We start from the raw sequence: 21240 nt of genomic DNA on the forward strand, positions 1-21240 counted from the left end.
AATGCAGAGCACAACAAAGGCAGCACAATGAAGACTGGAGCTCCAGGTCTTGCTGTAACCTATATAATTACTCCACTGCTCAGCAGACATCTATATACAATGAAATAGATGAGAAAAAAGATAAGCATCTTGTAAGTGAGGTGACTGGCCACATCCCTGTCTTTACTAAATATCAGTCGCTCCTGTATTCTAAAATAACATGTTATTGCCATGAATTCACATAAAGAATTAGAGCTGTGCTTTTAAGATCAATTTATAAGACATTTTAAAGACCCCTTCTTTGACTGAGATGACTACACTCCTCTCTTAATCCTCATCTCCTACTCACAAGGATGCTTTTAAGTACCAAAAAAGGTAAGCCTTTCTATTGTCCAGCTTATAAAAGCAATAAATCCACATAAACACTATAAGTTATTGGTAAAATAAAGTGATAAACACTAGAAACTTCTTATTCACTGAGACAAAAGACTATTTCTACTTCAAAGTCTAGGCAATGAAAAGGACAGTAATCGTGTACTTCACAGCCAACTTGCGTTTTCTGCATATTTCTCTGTGACCCTCAGCTCTGCATCCAGCTTTGTGTTTGTTCACTATAAACTTCCCTGCTTTTGTCTTTAAGCCTAAGGAAAGGGACATGTCTTCTGCAGAGTTCCATTTTGTAATTATCACAAAGATTTTATACTTTCTAATTATGTATTTTTATAATTGGAAGAACATCATCAGACAATTTATACTCTTCTTTCAATCTAAAATAAATCAAAATTTCAATTAAGCAAACACTGACTATGACAAAATTTCAATTAAAAACTTCATTTATGAATCAAAACTTAATCCAGAGTAGATGTTTCATTTTAAAAAAAATACCTGGTAAATTTGAAGAACTATTTGAAAAGATTAATGGACTATAAACAAGTTGTGTGATTGTCATCTGAGATAACTACTTTATAGGGAGACTATTCAGGTATTTGGAGACCCATTTTCATTGCAGCATTATTCACAAAAGCCCAAAGGTAGACACTGACCAAGGGTCCACAGATGAACAGATGGATGCACAAAACACCATAGATATCGACACTTGAACAGGATTATTATTCAGCCTTAAAAGGGAAAGAAACTGACATATACAAGCATGTGAATAAGCCTTGAAGACAGTATGCTTAGTGAAATAAGCCAGCCATGTGATAACAAATGGAGACCTGGAGTGGTCAATTCAGAGAGACAAAAAGTAGAAAAGTGGTTGTCAGGGCTTAAGAGGAATGAATGAAATGAACATTTAAAGGGTAAAGAGTTCCAATCGGGAAGGATTAAAAAGTTCTTGAGATAAACAGTGGGGATGGTTATACAACAACATGAATGTAGTTAAGATCATGGAAGTGTACATTGTAAAATGACAAAATGTAATTTTCCTAATATTTTACCAAAATAAGAATGGGTTTGAGTAGCATTCTGGAAAATGGAATGTCTACCTAATCGCTGATGAAGGCCACCAATAACTAGATGTCCTTATTTTTAAAGTATCACTGAGAACTGTTTGATTCTCCTGCTCCGTCTGCTACCCTGCTAAAGGCCAGGCCCTTAAGTTCATCTGGTTCTGTTTGTTCATTTCTGAGTTATGAACTTTACAATAGGAAGACTAGACTCCAAAACCAACCACTAACTTGCTATGCTTAGAAATTCTGAATTCCTCTTGATGTCTAGGCTATACAACCAAAAATTATAGTTTCCTATCTTAAAGTAGTATTTTGATTTAAGCATTTTTCTTCTATACAATAGTAATTCAAGTAAATTTTAATCATAACTCTTCATTAGAACTTTTGAAGAATTACTAATCGTTGACTTGTTAAATTCAAAGTAATCTTCTGAGTTCATTATTTTCATGGTGAAACTACAAATAAAATCAGAATAACAATTTTATTTCTGTTTATGATATCTTATTTTAACTAACTTAATCAAACGTCACATTAAGAGAACACATGACAGAAAATTCTGTGTGTATGTCACAGTGCAAACTATGTTTTTTGCAGTTCATGGCCTGAATTAGAATTTGAGTTCTACCATTTACTAACTGGATGCAAGACTGAGTAAATTATTCAAATTCGTTAATGTCTGTTTCCTTGATGTAAAGATATAGTTATTAATATCTGCAAAGCTGTTCCCAACAGCATAACATGTAGGAAATAAGTATACTATTTGAGTCGGACAAGGAGGAGAGAAGGGTTCATGGGGCCCCAGCACTTCACTGCTGAACCACTGCTGCTAGAAGGTAAACACTAGGGGAAGGGGAGTCACTATCTTCCTTTGTTTGCCCACTGGTGAGACCACTAAACTTCAGTACATATTTGCAACCTCACAGTCATACAAGCAAGCCATGATAGACTCACTGTCATAAACAAAAAGCAAACTCATGTCATAAACAAAACCCAGGCATGGCTGTGAGAAAGTATCCTCTAAAGACGGTGGGAGTGTCAGTGGAGATAGAAGAAGGCAGGGTAAGGGTAAGAAGAATGCACTATATGAGGCTGTCAAATAACTAATGTAACTAATCCAAAGTTACTTGCCTTTAAAAACTCTAATTCAAAATATATTTCTTAAGATATTCACACATATAAACACACACACAGGTAGAGGACCTAAACATACTTTGGGGACTGAAAAGCCTTATTACATTAAAACTTCTAAAAAATGACTCCGTACAGCCTGTGATTCTAAAATGAATTAAAATACTAATTAAATTTTTAAGATTTGTTTATCTCTTCTAAATATCAAGATTTATATGTAAATTATATTATAGTGACACAAAAATAAGAAGCAAACAGGATGCATATATGTGTGCATATAAAACACAATATATATATATGCATTCCTTTTTAATGTGCTATATACAATTTATGGAAGCTGTATAGAAATACAAGGTAAAGGCTGAAAAGTAATCAGGAAGTTCCCAGGGACAGAAAACAATGCAATGAGAGTAAAATGTATACAAATATACAAATACAAGCAATTTTCAATTGTGTGAAAAATTCACTTAGTTCACATTATTCTCAGAAATAAAAAAAAAATCCTCACAAGGTCAAAAAAAAAGTTGGATATTCTCACATCCTAGGCAAACGAATTTCTCTAAACAAAAGCAAGTTGTTACCAGTTACCACTGCCACCAAAGATTTGTAAAGTATGGAATATTTCATAACGGAATGTTTCCCACAATTTTACTTGAAAGCACCTAGAAGCTCTATACTATAAATTGTGTGTATGTAAACATAAAGTTTTACACTTGTAAAATTTCTTAACAGGCTTGAGTTTTCAAAGTTATGTTCTTTGGTATCCTGATAGCACAAGACACTGGACTAGAGGGACAAAAGGGTCTGCAGTCAGATAAAATGGAGTCTAAAATGCTACCTTATAAAGTTTTTTAGATTTAGAACAATACTTACACACAAGGGCCTGAAACTTGCTGCAATGAACGAGAGCTTTTTACATTTTTCATCTGCTATCAATGTTTCTCAAGTTCACATGGCCAAAAAACTCTTTCTCAGGCATTGTCAAAGAGCCAGTATGCCTCATAACTAGTGTTTTTGGAAATATATAATAAATTATCCATTACATGTAGTAAACATGTAATTGTATATGTGTTTCCCCAAAAAGTAGTCACTTAAAGAATTTGATTAAATCATCAGATAAATCTATCTTATTTCATGTTTTAAAAAATTCCTTGGGTAGCATTTATACTCTTTAGTGAGCTGGAGTTCTTTACAGAAGATAGAAAGATGGATGGACAAATACAGAGATATAGATATTTGACCTCTCAAAAGTTTTGTGCTGTTTAAACAAGTTCAAACACATGGTTTCTAATAGTTGGGAAGAGACAATAAATATGTCCTCTAAACTATTCTATCTTTTTTCTTGAGACTATGGGCCAAGAAAACCTTGCAGCAAGCTACTACATACCTTAAAACATGAAAACATTAAATGTACAGTTTTTTTAAACTGATGTTATAAGTCTGGATTTACAGAACTCTACAGTAAGATGATAAATTTTCACATCAATCCTGTAGCAAAATAGTAATTGATTAATTAGTTCATTCTCCTAACATCCTCCTAACACTGATACTGAGTATATAGAAGAAAATACTAGAATTATCACTTTACCTATGGAAGTCATGCAACTTGCCCCAAGTACCAATAGTTAGCAAGGACCAATTATTATACCAATACTGTATGAATTCCAACTATGTGTTGGTAGCCACACTAAAACATGAACAAAACCAGGAAATACCTTTACTAAGTACTCATTATTTAAGACATTTTCTTCTTCTCTGAAATAATTTTGGAACATAATTTGCTAGAAGTTGTACTTATCAAACTCAGATGGCATGTTAGATAGCTTTCTGTTGGAGGAGAAATTGAAAGTGAAGTCTTACAAAGTGTAATAAGGCACTTGTTACTTTCCCATTGTGTTAGAGGAAACCAAATAAGCAAGCTACCTTAAGTTGAGGGTAAAATGTGAATGGGAATGATTATGCGGCCAGGCTGTTGTGACATCACTTTCTTCATAGGATTTCTTTTAAAGTTTTAAAGCATATAAACATGTAGCAAAATGTATAAAATGAAGGGGGAAAACCCAACAACTCTTTTTAAAAAAGGTTTAAGGGCGAATAAATCAAAGCTGTTAAGGTAGAAATCATACTTTTGGTAACTCATGGACATTTAGTCACTCATTTTCAAGTAATACATAATAAGCTGCCCACTAGAAGAAAAATAGTGACTTTAAAAATCAACCTAAGATAAATGTCACCATAGCATTTTATATAATGATACACAGCAATAATATTTTATAAGAGAAGGTATCTAGACACCAGAAAGGAAAATCCTAACAAGAAATGAGAGAGTAATGTCAACAGTTTAACAAATGTAAAGGAGTTGAAGTATCACATTCAAGTAGCATACATTTTTTTTGTAAGTAGAAGTAAATGAATCAGAAATTGGTCTTTACCTGGTAAGTGTGTACTCCCTGAGTCCTGAATGCAAATTCATGGCAGAAAAGGTACCTATGCATCCTCGCAGTCTTTTGTCTCGACCAATCTTCCATGTTACAAACAGTGGGCTGTAAGAACATAAAATAGGGTAAACCAGTCAATTCAACCAAGACAGCATCTACCAAATCTTTCCCTTATGCTAGGTTCAGTGCTTAAGAACATGAAGACCAAAAGACAAACCCTGAAGGAGCTCTTGGTCAGTGCATTGTGTTGAGTCTCTTCTGCAGGTTAAACACCAAAATTAATGTTTTTATAAGGTCTATATGTTAATCTTCATCAACAACTCTTACAGGCTGATATTAATTTCCAGTTTATAGACCAAACATAGTAAAATAAACACTCAAACTTGGTAATGTTGAATCCAGAGCCTTAAATTAGCACAAATGTCTGCAGGATTCTCTGTTTAAACCTAGGATCACTGGCTCATTTGGAAGTCTGATCTAGAAAACTAAGAACAGGTAATCAACAACTTTAATAAACACCTTTCCTTATGAAAGATTAAAAGGCAGCCATTGGTTCATAGGAAGCCAGCACAGAGGCAAACAGTCACAGCTTACTAACACAAAGCAGGTGAAACACGTACTATACACCAAGCCCAAAATGCCATCAATTAAGCTAAAGGGATAGAAAAACAATTCATCAGACCTGATGGGTCTTTAGTTTGCCCCAGCAAAATTAGGATAGTTCAGATAGGTGAAGTGTGGCTGCAAACATTAACCAGAAAATACCCTTAAACCAGAAATCTTTATTTTTATACAAAAGGTTTTATATAATATGTGGTACACAAAATGGAGTTGAATATGGTAGACACTTGGGTTCTGCAGCAAACCAGTAACAGCCTCAACTAATGATTCAGTCTGACCAATTATGTTCTAATTAGAATATAATCTTTATGCTTTAGGATATTTTGCAAAAATATAAATATATCACAGGTAACATGGTGTGTACTACTATGAATATTCATAATAATAATGGTATAACTTACTTTTGCTTTCTAAAATATTTAAATTTAGGGTGATATACCATTATTTTATGTATTTCTCATTTTTTCCTAGTGACACACCTTTAATCCTAGCACTGGGGAGGCAGATGCATACAGATCACTCGATGTGAGTTCAAGGCCAACCTGGTCTACAGAGTAAGTTCCAGGACAGCCAAGGATACAAAGAGAAACCCTGTCTTGAAAAAAAACCAAACAAACAAAAGAGAAAAAGAACAAGAAAACCTGCAGGATCTCCATGACCTAGGGCAACAACAGGGTATCAGAGAGGAGCCCTGATGAGGATACAGTATTGATAGTGTAGCAGAAGCCAGAGGCCTTGAACCAGATCTATGACTCAGATATGAACTCAGATATGAACCAGACCAATGAACATTTGCAAGTAAAAAAATGTATGGACAAAAGGGTGTACTGTGGGACACACTGTGGCACACTACAGCTTCTATGACTAGATTTTTGCTTGTTTTTCTTTTTTGTTTTGTTTTCTTTTGTGGGTGTTGCAAGGGTGGAAGGCTGATATGAAGGGATGGGGAGACAAATAGGATTGAGGTAGGGTGTGAAATTCACAAAGAATCAATAAAAAGGTTTTAAAAAAGGTCCTTGCACGTTAAGATAGTCCATTAAGGCAGTTTAATTATCCACCTCAAACATTTAAGTTATGGCAAGTTCTGACAGGTGCAATGGCAGACTGGGTTCCAAACAAGCACCACAGACAAACCAGGGTGTGCTATGAATAGGTTCCTTCCTCCATGAACTCAATGCTCAATAGTACTGAAATTTATGACAGCAGTATGGAGGCAAAGGTGACATTCAGGCATTGGGTGTGACCTACACTAAAGGTATTAAAGGAAAAACCAAAAGGACAGCCCAACTTTTCTGCTTTGTAGCTCATATGTGCTAAATACACATATATTTAAACTCTTTAGTTTCCATTTTCCATCTTGGTGTAGTCCATATCTGCAACCACTTCTATGGACAGAAGATCATGAATACTCTCTCATTACATTGACTAGACAACATCCCTACATAAGACAGGTCCTTTGACTGCGTTGACAGCTGCAGAATGAAGGAAGTCATCCTGTGATCTATATAAAGCCATGTTTTCAAAGAACCTTGAAGATTTTTCAATAATACAGACCTACCTACATTGTATATTTTATTTTCATCACCAGTGAATTAGGAAACATAAAATTGGGAGTGAATTCATCATTTCTTACCAAAACATTTGAAATGAAAGTCACTTAAAAGTGCTACACCTTCAATTATTTACCCCACTAGAATACACACATGTCATTATTCTTCTAATAATATAACCATATCTTCTCCAGTAAATACTTAAAATATACAGGATAAATAGAAGAACTACACGTACTGAACAGTATATTGAACTATGAAATATGTTGGAAGGAATTCAGCCATGTAATAGGGGAAATTACATGTGGTTTCTTATAATGCTACGGCCATTCTTTGGGAAACTGTTACTATATGGCTAAGGGTGCTCCCAGATTACATTTTTGCAAAGCAGCTTAGGAAGAAAAGGCACTTTATAATATTCGGGGCATGGTGATGCAAAACTGCAAAGGACTGGGAGTCTGACAACAGCCTTTATATGTGTTCTGGTCTCTTCCACATTTAACACTCTTTGAATTGTTGACATTATTGAATAAGTGTTGTTAAGAATCCTCATAACAGGTAAATTATCTACGTTATTTCCTATTCCTTACCTGCCCTAGGCAATATCCACTTTGAGAGTTAAGATTGCAGTAAAGCAGCTGTCAAGAAGGGAAGGGAATGACAACCCTACTAAGTTTAAGACAGATGTTTGAAGATGTAAGAATTTAGACTTTTAGCAGAAAGAATAAAGTTTTTTTTTTAATGTCTGGGTCTCTGATTTGTCATTTACAAATGCACATCCAGTATCTTTTATCTTGGAAAAAAGTGTTCATGGGCTTAAAAATAAAGCATCTAAAGGCATCACTTAATGGAAAAAAAGAATCTAGGCAGTTGAGCATTTTAAAGTAAACTGATACAAAACAAATCACTGAGCCCAAAATATAGCATCATATGAATAATAATGACTCTGTACAGGGCAATGGCTGCATAAACATTCAATGTGTATTATCTAAAAATAGTAACAACATATTTTCACTCCAAACACAGGAAAGGAATAGGTGACTTCATTCTTAAATATCGTAGTAAAATACGTGTAAGTTTGCCAATGTGTGTAAGCTAAGCCATCAGCATAAGCAGAATCAGATCAAAGGGAAAAGGGGGTTTGGAGCCTGCTGAGAGGAGCTATTCAAATAACAAGAAAATATGGAAAATGGTTCATAGTAAGACAAGGATTGAATGGTTTTGGAAAATGTTTTTGCCATATGGTTTAAGGCCACCTACATACATTGAAAAAAAATACTACAAACTACAAAAAGGATCAAAATGAGTTGAAATATTAATGGAATTATTTTTTCTGAGGGTAACCAGATGTAGTTTTTAAAGGAATTATCCTACTTCTGAACATTCTGTACCAGTATGTTCTGAGAAATCTTTGGAGGAAAGTAAACGCCATTTTCCAAGCCCATACATAGAAACAGGAAGCCACTACCTAATCTAGGTGAATCCTCCCTGCCAACTGGCAGCCAGTTACTGTCAGATCAAAAGTAGCTCTCCAAAACGTAGCTGTTATGGAACAATAATAATGACACAAAGAACAATATAAATCTGTACAAGCTTCTCCCAGTACAAATTTCATGCCACTTCCAACTGCCTCTTCTGAGACAGTCTATTGATTTAAGCCACAATGCATTAGAAATGTGTTTGTAGGACTGGAGTACAATTACATGAGACAATGAAACAGATGTATTTACTTAACAATAGTGTAGCTCAAGGCCTACCTATCCTTCCACAACAACATAAAATGAGGAGTTTAAAAAAAAAAACACAGTCCATGGCGGGCTCTCACTTCTCATTTTGAATGAAGCTTTCAGATAACAACATTAACACAATAATATAAACTATACCTACATTTTTGCTATGGGCACTCAACAAGATTATTTATTTTAAAGGTAGATAAAAGGGAAACGAGAAGCCTTGTATCTTAGTTTGTTTCTTAGCTCAAAAATCCAATTGTACTCCTCATATCATGTAATCACACACTGGGATCTAGGAAACTTAAAAAAGCAAAAATGATGGTACCTTCTTTCCACCACCAAGTGAAGACATTCCTCTTCCTACTTCAATGAAAAGAAATTGTCTATTTCTTTTCCAGGGCATTTAATTTACAGGTTTTATGAATACAAAATATGCCCAATATCATTACACCCTGAATTAGTCAGCAGGGCTGCAACAATAACTATCATATAGATAGTTATCAATAATTGCTTAAAGAAACTTTTCCTATACTTTGGTAGCTACAAATCCCATGATCCAGGTTATACTAGAGTTCAGTTCAGTTCTTGGAGAAAGCCCTCTTCCAGGCTTATAGAAAACTACTTGGTCCTCACATGCCATTTCCTGTGAGCATGGTGAGGTGGCATCTTCAGGGTAGTAAGTACAGCTGTCCAGTAAATTACCACAGGAGAGAAAAAATTCTATGGATACCAAACAGTTAACTATATAGATAAGCAGAAGTCTCTTCCCATTCTTCCTCCCCCTCTTCTTCCTCCCCTCCCCTCCCCCTATATTCAGGAGTGGAAAGACTAGCTGAAAAGATGTTAGAATGTACTAGAAGTGCATCAGAGACAGTAGTTCTCTAATGCTGCAGCCCTTTAATACAGCTCCTCATGTTGTTGTGGTGACCCCCAACCATAAAGTTATTTTCATTGCTACTGAATCAGTCTAATTTTGCTACTGTTAGGAATCAAAATTTAAATATCTATGTTTTCTGATAGTCTTAAGGGATCCCTACAAAAAGGGTCATTTGACCCCCACGGGTTGAGAACTACTGATCTAGAAAGACCAGCACCAATTTAAAAGTTCTTACACTGTTCCCTCCTATTAGAAACCACATCAAAGCCTAGCATTTCATCCTCTATCACCAACAAACACCCTTTATAGCCTCCTCCCTGCCTTCTCATTGCACGTTGTCCTGTTATTTAGCAACCTTTGTGAAATGCAGGTCTTCTGCCTTATTCTCTACAAACTGTCCTCCAAATGAAAAATCCCACTGCCTTTGTTTAGTGATTATTTATCTCTGTATGGGATCTGATCATTTAATTATACAATTTATGCTATGGAATGAATAATGTTTAAGCTCTGGATAATCTGAATCTCAAATCGATTGGAAATGAGGAGAAAATAGGCTAAACTGGAAAGAGTCAAGGGAGGGAAGGGGAGGTTAAATGCATTGGACACTTTTTCATCCATACCATTTTTTTTTATTATAGATGAAAGTATCCTAATTAAAAAACACAAAAAACCACCATAGCTTTATACTACACCCCTCCCTTCAACCTTTGTATGTAGCCTGTAACCTCATGGCTCCTGAAAAACTAAGGCAATAAGTAGAGTATATGTATATGTATAAGTATAGTATATACGAATAGTATAGAAGATCATAAATATCTAAATTTTGAGGATCAAGAATTACCATATTTTAATACTTTTTTGTTTGGTAGTAACAGAAATAAAATAATAGCAGCATTATATGATTTTATTCCATTTTTATATTTCTAATTTAGTTGGTAAATGGCAGAGGAATGAGAGAAGTAAAGTCTAACTGAGGATTAGGAAAGCTGAATTCTCTTTATAAATCAAGACTAATCACCGTGACACGCAGTCACCCCAATCAGAAGTGTACTTTAGGAGATTACCATGATTCTGCCAATTTTCAAACTGAAGGAACTATTTCTTACTCTTAGAAAGACTAAATCAACCATTTTCAGCAAACTTCTTTAAAATTCAGTTTCAGGTCGACAGGCTGCCTTGCTTTTTTTATTACAGTCCAATTTAGATAAGAATGATTACCTGGCCTGGAAAAAATAATGTATCTGTACACATTTTCTTTTCCTAGTTTATACTGCAGTGGGCATTGAATTTAATACATGGCAACATTCTGGAAATGGACTAGCTATGGTTTCTTCCCTGACAAGAGAAACACACTACAAATTTTTATTACTTGAGTTTCTAATTCACTAATTTTAGGTGACAATTTACTACAAATTTCAAAAATGAAACAATTTCCATTTGAATTTACTATTCCAAAATCATTTTTCTCAAAGAGCTTTAAACCTTGCAACTCAGCTTTTCCTATGAAAAGGGTTATTTTAATATGAAACAGACCAAGCAAAAAGAGGCTTTATTGTTGACATCTGAAGATTCCTCGGCATGAACAAAATTAAGAAAACGAAATTAGGTCCAGAAGTTTTAGAATGAATAGCAATGGACACAATTAGTGGATACAGTCTCCTCTCAGCTTTTTCTACTGTTAAAGAATTTTAAGGGGCTTTGCTTTGTTATTTTCCTGTACCTGAATATGTAACATAACCAGGGAAATCACAATACTTGAAAGAAAACAACAGAAGCAACCAAGGAGTTCGATTTTGTCCCTATGTCCTAGCTTCTCAGTTAATGATCTATCCTTTACCCTCTTGCCTTTGCTGCAGAAACCGCTCAGGAGGAATGGAGTAAATAGGAAAGAAACATGCTAATTAGTTTAAGCACTAATGTAAAATGAGCTGGAGAATCATTTTAGCTTCTTCGTTCTAGATTTTATCTTCTTTCTCATTCCATGGAGATCAGATGGAATGTGTCAGCCTAATAAAGTAAGATCCATGATAAAAGTGATGGATTTGTTTTTCATGTGTTTTCTGCATTTAGTTAGCAAGGCTGACTTTTTGATGTTAAGGTCCTTCTTTGGACTGCATGCTCCTATGGAAGAAAGGAGCTGAAAAGGCATAGCTTTCAGTAGAAAAATCATCAAGACTTTCTCATTTTAGGGGAAAAAATTAGACACAAGGAACCAAGCAGACAACTGACAATCTAGTTTTCCTCTCCCTCATTCTTTCTTTTCCCTTTCAGAAAACACCTGATTGTGTGTATGAGAGCATGTGCATGTGTGGTGTCAAGGACTGAACCCACACCTCATACAAGTTAGGCTAGTAACTCTACCACTGAGCTCCACTTGGCTTGGCCTGCAGTGCTTTTTCTTCCAAACTGCTTCTTAAACATCACTTTTACCTAAATGTAATTTTTATATAAAAAAGCACCAGAATCAACTGTAAAATTCCACAAACTGTGGCGCGTGAGCGTGTGTGTGTGTGTGTGTGTGTGTGTGTGTGTGTGTGTGTACATGTAAGTTGAACCACAATCAAGGTCTGCAACTCTTAATATTATCCCATAGAGTCCCTTCATGTCCTGCCCTTTGGTAATAGTTTCCTTCCTGGTAAATAGCAACCTACTTTCTATCACTATAGTTTTCTTTTTTAGAATTTCATATAAATAGGATCAACTCTATCTAGCATCTATTGTTGTCAGTATTCTCGAACCTAGCATAGTGCTCTAGATATTGAAACATCTTAGATGATTGCCTAGCATTCCATGGAATGAATGTAACAAAAAAGTTACCCAGTAAACTACTGATAGCTATATAGGTTGCCTCTAGTTTGGTGATAGATGTGTGGGTTGCTTCCAGTTTGGGAGAATTACAAATGAGGATACTGATATTATTTTTCTTCAAGTTTTAACAGCTTTAGTGAACTAAATTTATTATATACAATTAGTTTATATAGTTACAAACAATTATGATACTCTTGTCACAATCAAGGTAAAAGACATATCTGTGAGCTCACCCAAAGTTGCATCCTTTTATTTTGTTTTATGCTAGGGATACTTAACATGATATTACCTTCATGGATTTTGATATAACCGTACTATATCAACTATAGGGCTGTGTCACATAGGTTTTTACAGCTTAAATCAAGCTTAACTATAACCTAATATAACCATGAACAATCCTCCAGCCCTGTCTTAAGCTTCTAGTAATCATTACAGATTTCTCACATAAGCATCACCATGGTATTTGTAATCATGCAGTGTTTGTTCTCCTGTGGTGGCTTTATTTCACTTAGCAAAATAGTCTCTAGAAGAGTCCACATTGTTGCAAATACCAGGACTTTTGTCCATTTTAAGAGTGGTATAACAATTCTTTTATTTATTTATTTATTTATTTATTTATTTATTTATTCGATTATTATGAGTTACTTCCATACCTCAGCTATTGTGAATAATGACACAGCGCATACTAGACTGGAAAAACCCTTAAGCTTGTTTTCAATTCTTTTGTACTCAAATGTGGACTGTTGGAGCACTGTGGCAGTCCTGAATTAAAATTTATGAGCAATTTCTACACTGTTCTCCATGGTTCGTGTATATTCTCACCAACAGGTCCCAATCTCATTTGCCTTGTTGCATGAATTAAGAAGTGTTCTATTGCCCTCTATATTCTGAATTTACCTTATTTGTTCTTTAAACATCTTATAGTATTTACCGTCAAATATATCAATAGCTAGATTTTTAATTGTGGGATGATTCTTAATTACTTAGTTAATTTCTTTGATAGATGCTAAGCTCTTCAGATTTCTTAGCTCTTTCTGAGTTCATTTTGATCAACTGTGCCTTTCAAGGAATCTTTTCTTTTATCTACATTGTAGAAATCCCGAGCATAATATTCAGAATAGTCTCTTACTCTTTCTGCGACTCCAGAAGTTGTAAAGGGATTCATTACATTGTGTCCAACATTGAGTATTTGCAAGTATGTCTTTTTCCCTTTTAATCTTTGTAAATCTAGCTATAAGTTCAGTAAGTTTATTGCTCTTACTAGGAGCTGACATCTGCTTTGTAGCTTTCCTGTATTGCTTATTTTCCATTTACTAATCTTTACTTTTCTTTATTTCTCTCATTTACCTGAAAGGATCTGCACTTGTTGCCTAGTTGCTTAGAGTAAGTTTGCTGAATTTAGGTTCTCCTTTAAAGTTATTTCTGTTTAAGCACTGTGGTACTTGCAGCTCATAAATTTGCATATGCTGTACTTCATCATCATATCTAAAATATCTCCAAATGTCTCTAATGATTTTGGTTCATTATCTTTTTAGATGTGTACTAAAAGCTAGGCATGACAACTCATGATTGTAAACCCAGCACATGAGAAGGTAAGGCAGGAGATTCATTGTAAGTTCGGGGCCAGCTTTGGTTACATAGTAAATTCTAAGCTGGCCTGGATTCCACTTTGAGAGTATCTCAAAATAACAATAATCACAACAAACAAATATATTGTATAACAGCCTAATATTGTGGGAATTTCCAGATATCTTTTTGTTGCTTTTAATTTCATTTTTCTCAACAAATATACATTATATGAGTTCCTTGCTAAATATGCTGAAAGTATATTTTATGGCTCATAGTGAATGTAACATGACCTGGAGAAGAAAATGTATTCTGGTAGTGTTGTGTTCAATACTTTATAAATGTCAATTAGATTCAGTTGATTGTGCTATTTGCCTTCTATCTCCTCAATGATTTTTCTCTACTAGTTCTGGTTCTATCAAGCACCAAGTTAAGATAGTTAAAATATCCAATTCTGATGATGGTTTTGTCTTATCAGAATATGTTTGTTTTCCAAGTTCTGTTAGGAATATATTTCCAATCATTGATTTCTTAGTGAATTGATCACTTTATCATTATGAAATGGCTAGCCTTACTCTTGGTAATACTTCCTAAAGACTACTTCATTTCATACTAATATGGGCATTCTGGCTTCTTCATGTTTATTGTTCACATATCGTTTTCCATATTCGTACTTTTAACCAGTGTTTATGCTTAAAGTTAGCTCTTATCTATAGTGTACTATTAGGTTTTGCATTTTTTGCAACTTTTAATAGAGGTAATTACATTACTTATATCTATTGTATGGTTACATTTACAACATCTATATTAGTGTGTGCATGTTTGTGTATATATTGTTTGCATGTGTATGTTAGAAGTATGAGTGCCTGCTTATCTGTTGGGTAAAGATTCAGACTATGTATCACTAAATCTGGAGCTGACTGTTTTGGTTGGACTGACTGGCCAGCCAGACCAAGCTCCTACTGTCTCCGCTCCCATAGGACATTACTTTCCCTCTGCCTGAAGAATGCCAGGAATATTTCTTACAGTTGGGATGTGATGGAGCCAATTCTTTTCATTTTCATCTCAAACTATAAATTTCACCCTCATTTATTTTTCGTCTTCGTTTTACAGACACTTTTATTACCTATGGATTTTACAATCAGAAGTACATTTTCTCACTTTAAGCACACTGTATCATCCTCTGACTATCAGTGTTTCTGATGAGAAGGAAATGACCCTCTCTGCACTCAATGTTTTTGTTTTTCTCCTGCAGCATTTAAAATGCAATCAGTGGTTTTAACAGGTTGATTATAATTACTATACTCTTATTTTATTTGCAGTTTTTCTGCTTCTAAATTTTCTGTTACTAAGTTTCTTAGATCTATAGAAAGAGGGGTCCAAAGTGCTCAACATATTTGAAAATTTTAGTCATTACTTCAACTATTTTCTGCTTATTCTCTTTCCTTGACCCTAGTTAAATGGCATATAAATCTACTTAATAGTTCCTCAGAGTTCAACGAATCTTCCCCAACTTGCCTATTCTCATTGTGTCTGACATTGGACAATTTCCACTCTTGCATATTCCAATTCATCAGTACTTTTTCCTGTAATATTTACCTATTTATCTCATCCAGTGAAGTTTCATTTCCTATGGTACACTTTTCACTTCCAAAAGTTCCTTTTGGCTCTCTATAGTCTTCTATTTCTTTATTTGCAATATTTAGGCTTTCCATTTAATCTTTCAATGTACTTTCAGAGTTGCTTAATTCTTCCTCTATTAATTTTATTGCCATTGTCTTTGTTTCTGTTGACTAACTTTCTCCTAGTTACAGCTCACATTTCACTGCTTCTTGGAAGATCTAATTAACGGGGATACTAGATCTCTTAATAATTATACTGTTGAACATCTGGATTTTGCTCTATTCCCTTAGGAAGTATTCAAGTTTTGCATGCAGTAAAATTATTGTTAGTCATTTTTCAAGGTGTGGTTTTCTTTTGTTCATTTGAGATCAGAATAGCCTTCTCTAGGATTCATCTAACCTCCTACTATGGTTTAAGACTTGTGAGTCTCTACTGTATACACATGGTTAACTAGACAGTGTTTCCTAGGCCCTGATGTAGGAACTCAGATGTTCTTTATGATGACACCTGCACAGATTTACATCTATGCAGAATTTTGGAATTACTTCTGTCTGTAGTCCCCCATTTCTAATAACCTCTTCCACCAATCCCTGCTATCTACACCTCCTTGTCTTTTAAGTTCAGCAAGATCATAGGCTCACAGATCTTGAACTGGCTGCAGACAAAAAGTCAGGATGTCTCATTTCATTCATTTGTTCCCTTTCAGAGACTGTAGCTTATACGCCTGGTGCCCGAAGTCAGAATACAACTGTTTTTCATATATCTTGTCTAGTTCCCAGTTCTTTTGGGGAGATAAGACTTGAAAAGTAACCAGTCATGTACCAGTAACTCTTTCATGAACAGAAGTAGAAGTCTTGAAGCCTTTTAACCTTGAGGCTTAAGGATCCTTAAGGATCAAACTGAGTTTCATATCAAAAATGTGGAAAAACTTGCCACACACAATAATAGAAGATTACTACCAACAGGAAAATGGCTCAGGAAGCAGAAGGCAAAAGGTACAGATCTCTTCAGCTTTGACAGGTGGGAAAAAATATCGAGTGACTCAACCAATTTCAGGGGCAACACACTGCTCAGACCGAAAGGTTAGCGAAGTCACTGTTTAAAATCTCACTTTGAAAACTCAATGTACAAAATAATGAAAGAAAGAAAGAAGAAAAAAGTCAAAGAACTCAGGTAGAAATTGTACATGAAAAAAGTGCCAGTTAACAGTTACACAATAATATTCCCTTAAGTCCCTGCCAAAAGTAGTAGATCACTCTTTTTATTCTCCCTCCATGAGTTAAAATATAAAAACATTCTGAAAAACCATATTTATAAGACCTGACATACTTGAGGATGTTCTCAGTAATCATGAACTATATCTGATGTATATGTCTTTGTATTTTAAAGGAGTATTTTACTTGTGACTATTTATATAGTTTCACCTCACAGCTACTTATCTCACTGTGACCACAGACAACACAAAATATATCAGATTTACTACTACAAACCTTGCAATTGACAACGTCACATCTATAAAGGAGCATTTACCTAAGGACAGGAACTCCATATGAAGGAAAACAGATACACAAAGCCTTTTATCACAAACAGAAGAAAAACAGAATAAGATAATACTATTAAATAATTATATCCAAAAATGTATTTTAAAAGTACTCACCAACACATCTCGCAACACTATGATAGTTCAATATTTATAGAATAATATGAACTAGTTTCTAATCTGAGAGACAAAGAACAAAGTAAGTTTCTACAGGAAATTAGGACAGCAACAATAAAGTCAATGCAGACATGTGAGAGGAAAGTGAAATCTATGAATGACAATGGCTGAGATGGAAGATACATGCTTACCTATAAAGCAGTCCACTTGCTTTACCATTCTCTTTAATAGTCCTATATAGCTGTCTACTTCAAAGCCTACATCTCTGTAAACAAATCAAATAGAAGCCAAACAATGGAACCCTGGGAAGATAAGAAAAAGGAGAGGAAAAGACACACACACACACACACACACACACACACACACACACACACTAGCTGTACCAACGATCTTTAATACAACTTTCTGTATGTATTTAAATGGTTGGGTTTAAAGTCTTCAACTAAACTGCTAGGTACATGGTAAAACAGAGATTAGTATATGGTCTAGGAATGAGAGGGACCTACTTAATCACAGCAGTAACAGATGAAAGCACAATTTGTCAGGCCTAGTGGCACAAGCATTATCATCTCAGCTACTCGAAAGGCTAAGGCAGAAGGACTACAAATTCAAGGCCTGCCTGGGCTATAGTGAGTTCAAGAACACCTTAGATAACTTAGTGAAAACCCTTCAGAAAACATAAAGTAAGAAAGAGATCTGGGAATGTAACTCTGTAGCAGAGAGCTGGCATCAGTATCAAAAAAGCAGGAGGCAAGAAAGAAAGGAAGGAAGAAGTAGAGACCATGAAAATATCTCTTCTTGGAAGAAATGGAAGCAATGGCAAAATTAATTAGCTATAAAAAACTATTTCATTAGAAATAAGCCATTACAATTAAGTTAAATTCAAATTTCTTTCTGTGGGAACACATTTGTAATTTTCTAATGTAAGAGTACAATTTCCAAATGATGGTTTTATTTAAAAAGTTTTTGTAGTAGACTGCAAAACTGGACAATATATAAAAGTCTCTGGCTCAAAAACAAATTCAATGAAAGTTAGCTCTCTTTATATCATGAATATGCTTGGGAAGGTAAGATTCAGTTAGAGAAATCTAGATCATAAAGTTTTAAAAGAAACAAAAATAGATCTTTAATTTGAGCTATACCAACACCTTCCTTACTCACATTTTCTACTAACATAGAATTTTAATGCATACGGCAAATAATAGATTAGCACAGCTGGTAACGAGAACACAAACTCTGTATGGAGGAGCTGGTACTGGGCACTGAATCCAAGGCCTTGCACTGTGCTAGGCCAGCACTTTACCACTGAAAACTAGCCTTGCAATGTGGAATGAAATTGTTGGGATTTTAAGGAGAATACCTAGAAACTGGAACCAACAAAGGTAAAATCATGCCAAAAAATCAAAATAAATATTAGAAGATTCAAAACTCACTACAAAGAAAAAATGTTTTAAAGATAAAAATCTGAAAAAGGTGTATCATACTAACAGACATGGATTGGATAGTAGTGAAAATTGTCTCACTGAGGCAAAGGCTGAAACGCTCAGAGAACATGTTGATCTAGTATGAATTTAACTGATGTTGGCTATATATACACACATACACACATACATACATATAAATACACATATAAATACATGTATATATGTGTGAGTGTATATATATACATATATGTATGTATATATATATTGTCATATAGAAAACTAGTGAGAAGAAAACATATGTCTTCTGACACAAAGAACAGGAAGACTTATAATGGAAACATTGTCTATAGAAGCAGGCTACAGGTATAAGTCAGGGTGGGAAATTGCTTGCCAAGCACATGTGATGATCTAAGTTTAATTCTTTTTTTTTTAGAAGTATTTATTATTATTTATTTCATGTATATGAGTATGCTGTTGCTGACACACCAGAAGAGGGCATTAGATCTCATTACAGATGGTTGTGAGCCACCATGTGGGTGCTGGGAATCGAACTCAGGACCTCTGGAAGAGCAGTCAGTGCTCTTAACCACTAAGCCATCTCTCCAGCCCCTAAGTTTAATTCTTAGCACTGGCTTTTATATAGCTTTTTTTTTTTCCAGTTGAACTGTAGAAACATATTCTTGCATGGTCAATACTCTTTAACAATGTTTGAAAGGCTCCATGATAATTCATTACAGAAGTATTCCAAACCTTAGCTAATCATTTCCTTCTTGTTAAACTGTTGGACAAAGCGGTTGTCAATTATGGTTTATCAGAATTTCAGATTTATTTACTCAGTACAGAGTGCTAAAGAAACAAGATTACCAGATCAAAGTCTGAAAATATTTTATTTTTCTATGTGTTTTATCCAAATGCTTTCCAGGAAGACATTGGCACTAAAGAAACTGGCTTCAACAGGTTAAAACTCCAAGAATACTTATTTCTGACCAGCACTAATGAATCAGTTGAATCTGTGGGAGCTGCTTTAAATGTTTTTCTTGTCGTTAAAGAGGCTATCTTAATTTATGGTCAAAGCACAGTTATAGTTTACAATCTAAACTCAAGTATATTTACTCCATGGTTAAAAACTGATTCTTTCCAACTTATGAGCTCCTTCTTCAAAACCAATGTCAAAAAGAATTTATTCTATGGTCATAATGCCACAGAACTAAAAGCATCCAAGTAGAATGCTTTTTCATACAATTTTCATAAACATAGCAAAGTTAATATATATTTTTAATATGTCCATCTTCATTGCTCTTAGTATAAGACAATACATGTTGCAGCATTTAAGAGAATAAAAGGTAAAATCACTCTGAACTGTTATAAGGCTGACTCTTCACAATGGTTTTATTTCTAACTTCCTTTCACTACCACCTGCTTGGCTCCAATCTGATCAAGGCTGGCACAGTCATACAAGAAATAGCCCAAATGACAGAAAAGAAGGGGAACCTGCAGAGAGCTCCTCCCCTAAGGCCAGTTTCCCAGTGCTAACTTTGTAAAAATGGCTTCCGGAGGTAGCTGTTATAATCTGGTAATAACCTAACGTAGGCAAATTTTGAAGTGCTTCATTTTTCTTTATAATAATGATCATTACTTTTTATCATCTATCTCACTAGATTATGAATCCCAAGAGGACAGAGAGTCAAATTTCAAATGGACATAACCATAGCTTAAGAACATAACAAAGATCAAATATGTTTGTTGATGAAAATAAATGGAATAATATAATCTAATAGTTCTAACAAGAATCTATCACATTAAAAATCATTTCTGTCAAAAATCTAAGAGCAGCCAATACTGCTTTTGGATGGACAGTGCACAGAATGCATACCAAAGACATAGGTAGTATTTCTTGAGATTCTAAGTCACACACTTTTGACTATTGTAGGGAAAGAAACATCCCAGAGATAAAATTGGGAGAAAGCTAAGAAATACTTTATTCTTAGAAATCCAGTAACACTACATAAATCAGGTACCAGAACCTCATAGTTCAAATCACTGTGGCTTAGTAAGACAGAAGTGATGGAATAGGATAGGAAGGAGAGGGTTATCAGAAGATATGTGCCTCAGGCACAATATTCAATAGAAGAGGATAAGGGAACCATCCAAATCTCTTCATCCTCAGACATGGTTCTTCAAGATGAAGGCCACACTTTTGATGAATTGTTTTACAGATCTATTTTTGTTTGGATGTAAAATGTCTCCTGCAGACTCATGTATCTCAGCATTTGGCTCCTACCTAGTGGTATTGTTTTATGAGGCTATAAAACCTCTGCCTCTTAAGGCCTACACATAGGAAGTAGGTCATTGGGGCAGGCTTTGATATTTGTAGTCAAATCCCAC

General features: G+C 34.7%; 1 protein-coding gene across 1 annotated transcript in view; it reads right to left on the bottom strand.

Moving 5' to 3' along the window:
* The window catches only part of Ammecr1 (AMMECR nuclear protein 1), a 107160-nt gene that overhangs the window by 51320 nt on the left and 34600 nt on the right, over positions 1 to 21240 (bottom strand). Inside the window, exon 2 of the mRNA XM_034485499.2 lies at positions 4991 to 5101. Within this exon, the coding sequence (XP_034341390.1) occupies positions 4991 to 5101 (111 nt within the window). The remainder of the gene's footprint in view (positions 1 to 4990; positions 5102 to 21240) is intronic.

Source organism: Arvicanthis niloticus, chromosome X, assembly GCF_011762505.2.
Source record: "Arvicanthis niloticus isolate mArvNil1 chromosome X, mArvNil1.pat.X, whole genome shotgun sequence".
Classification (NCBI taxonomy): domain Eukaryota; kingdom Metazoa; phylum Chordata; class Mammalia; order Rodentia; family Muridae; genus Arvicanthis; species Arvicanthis niloticus.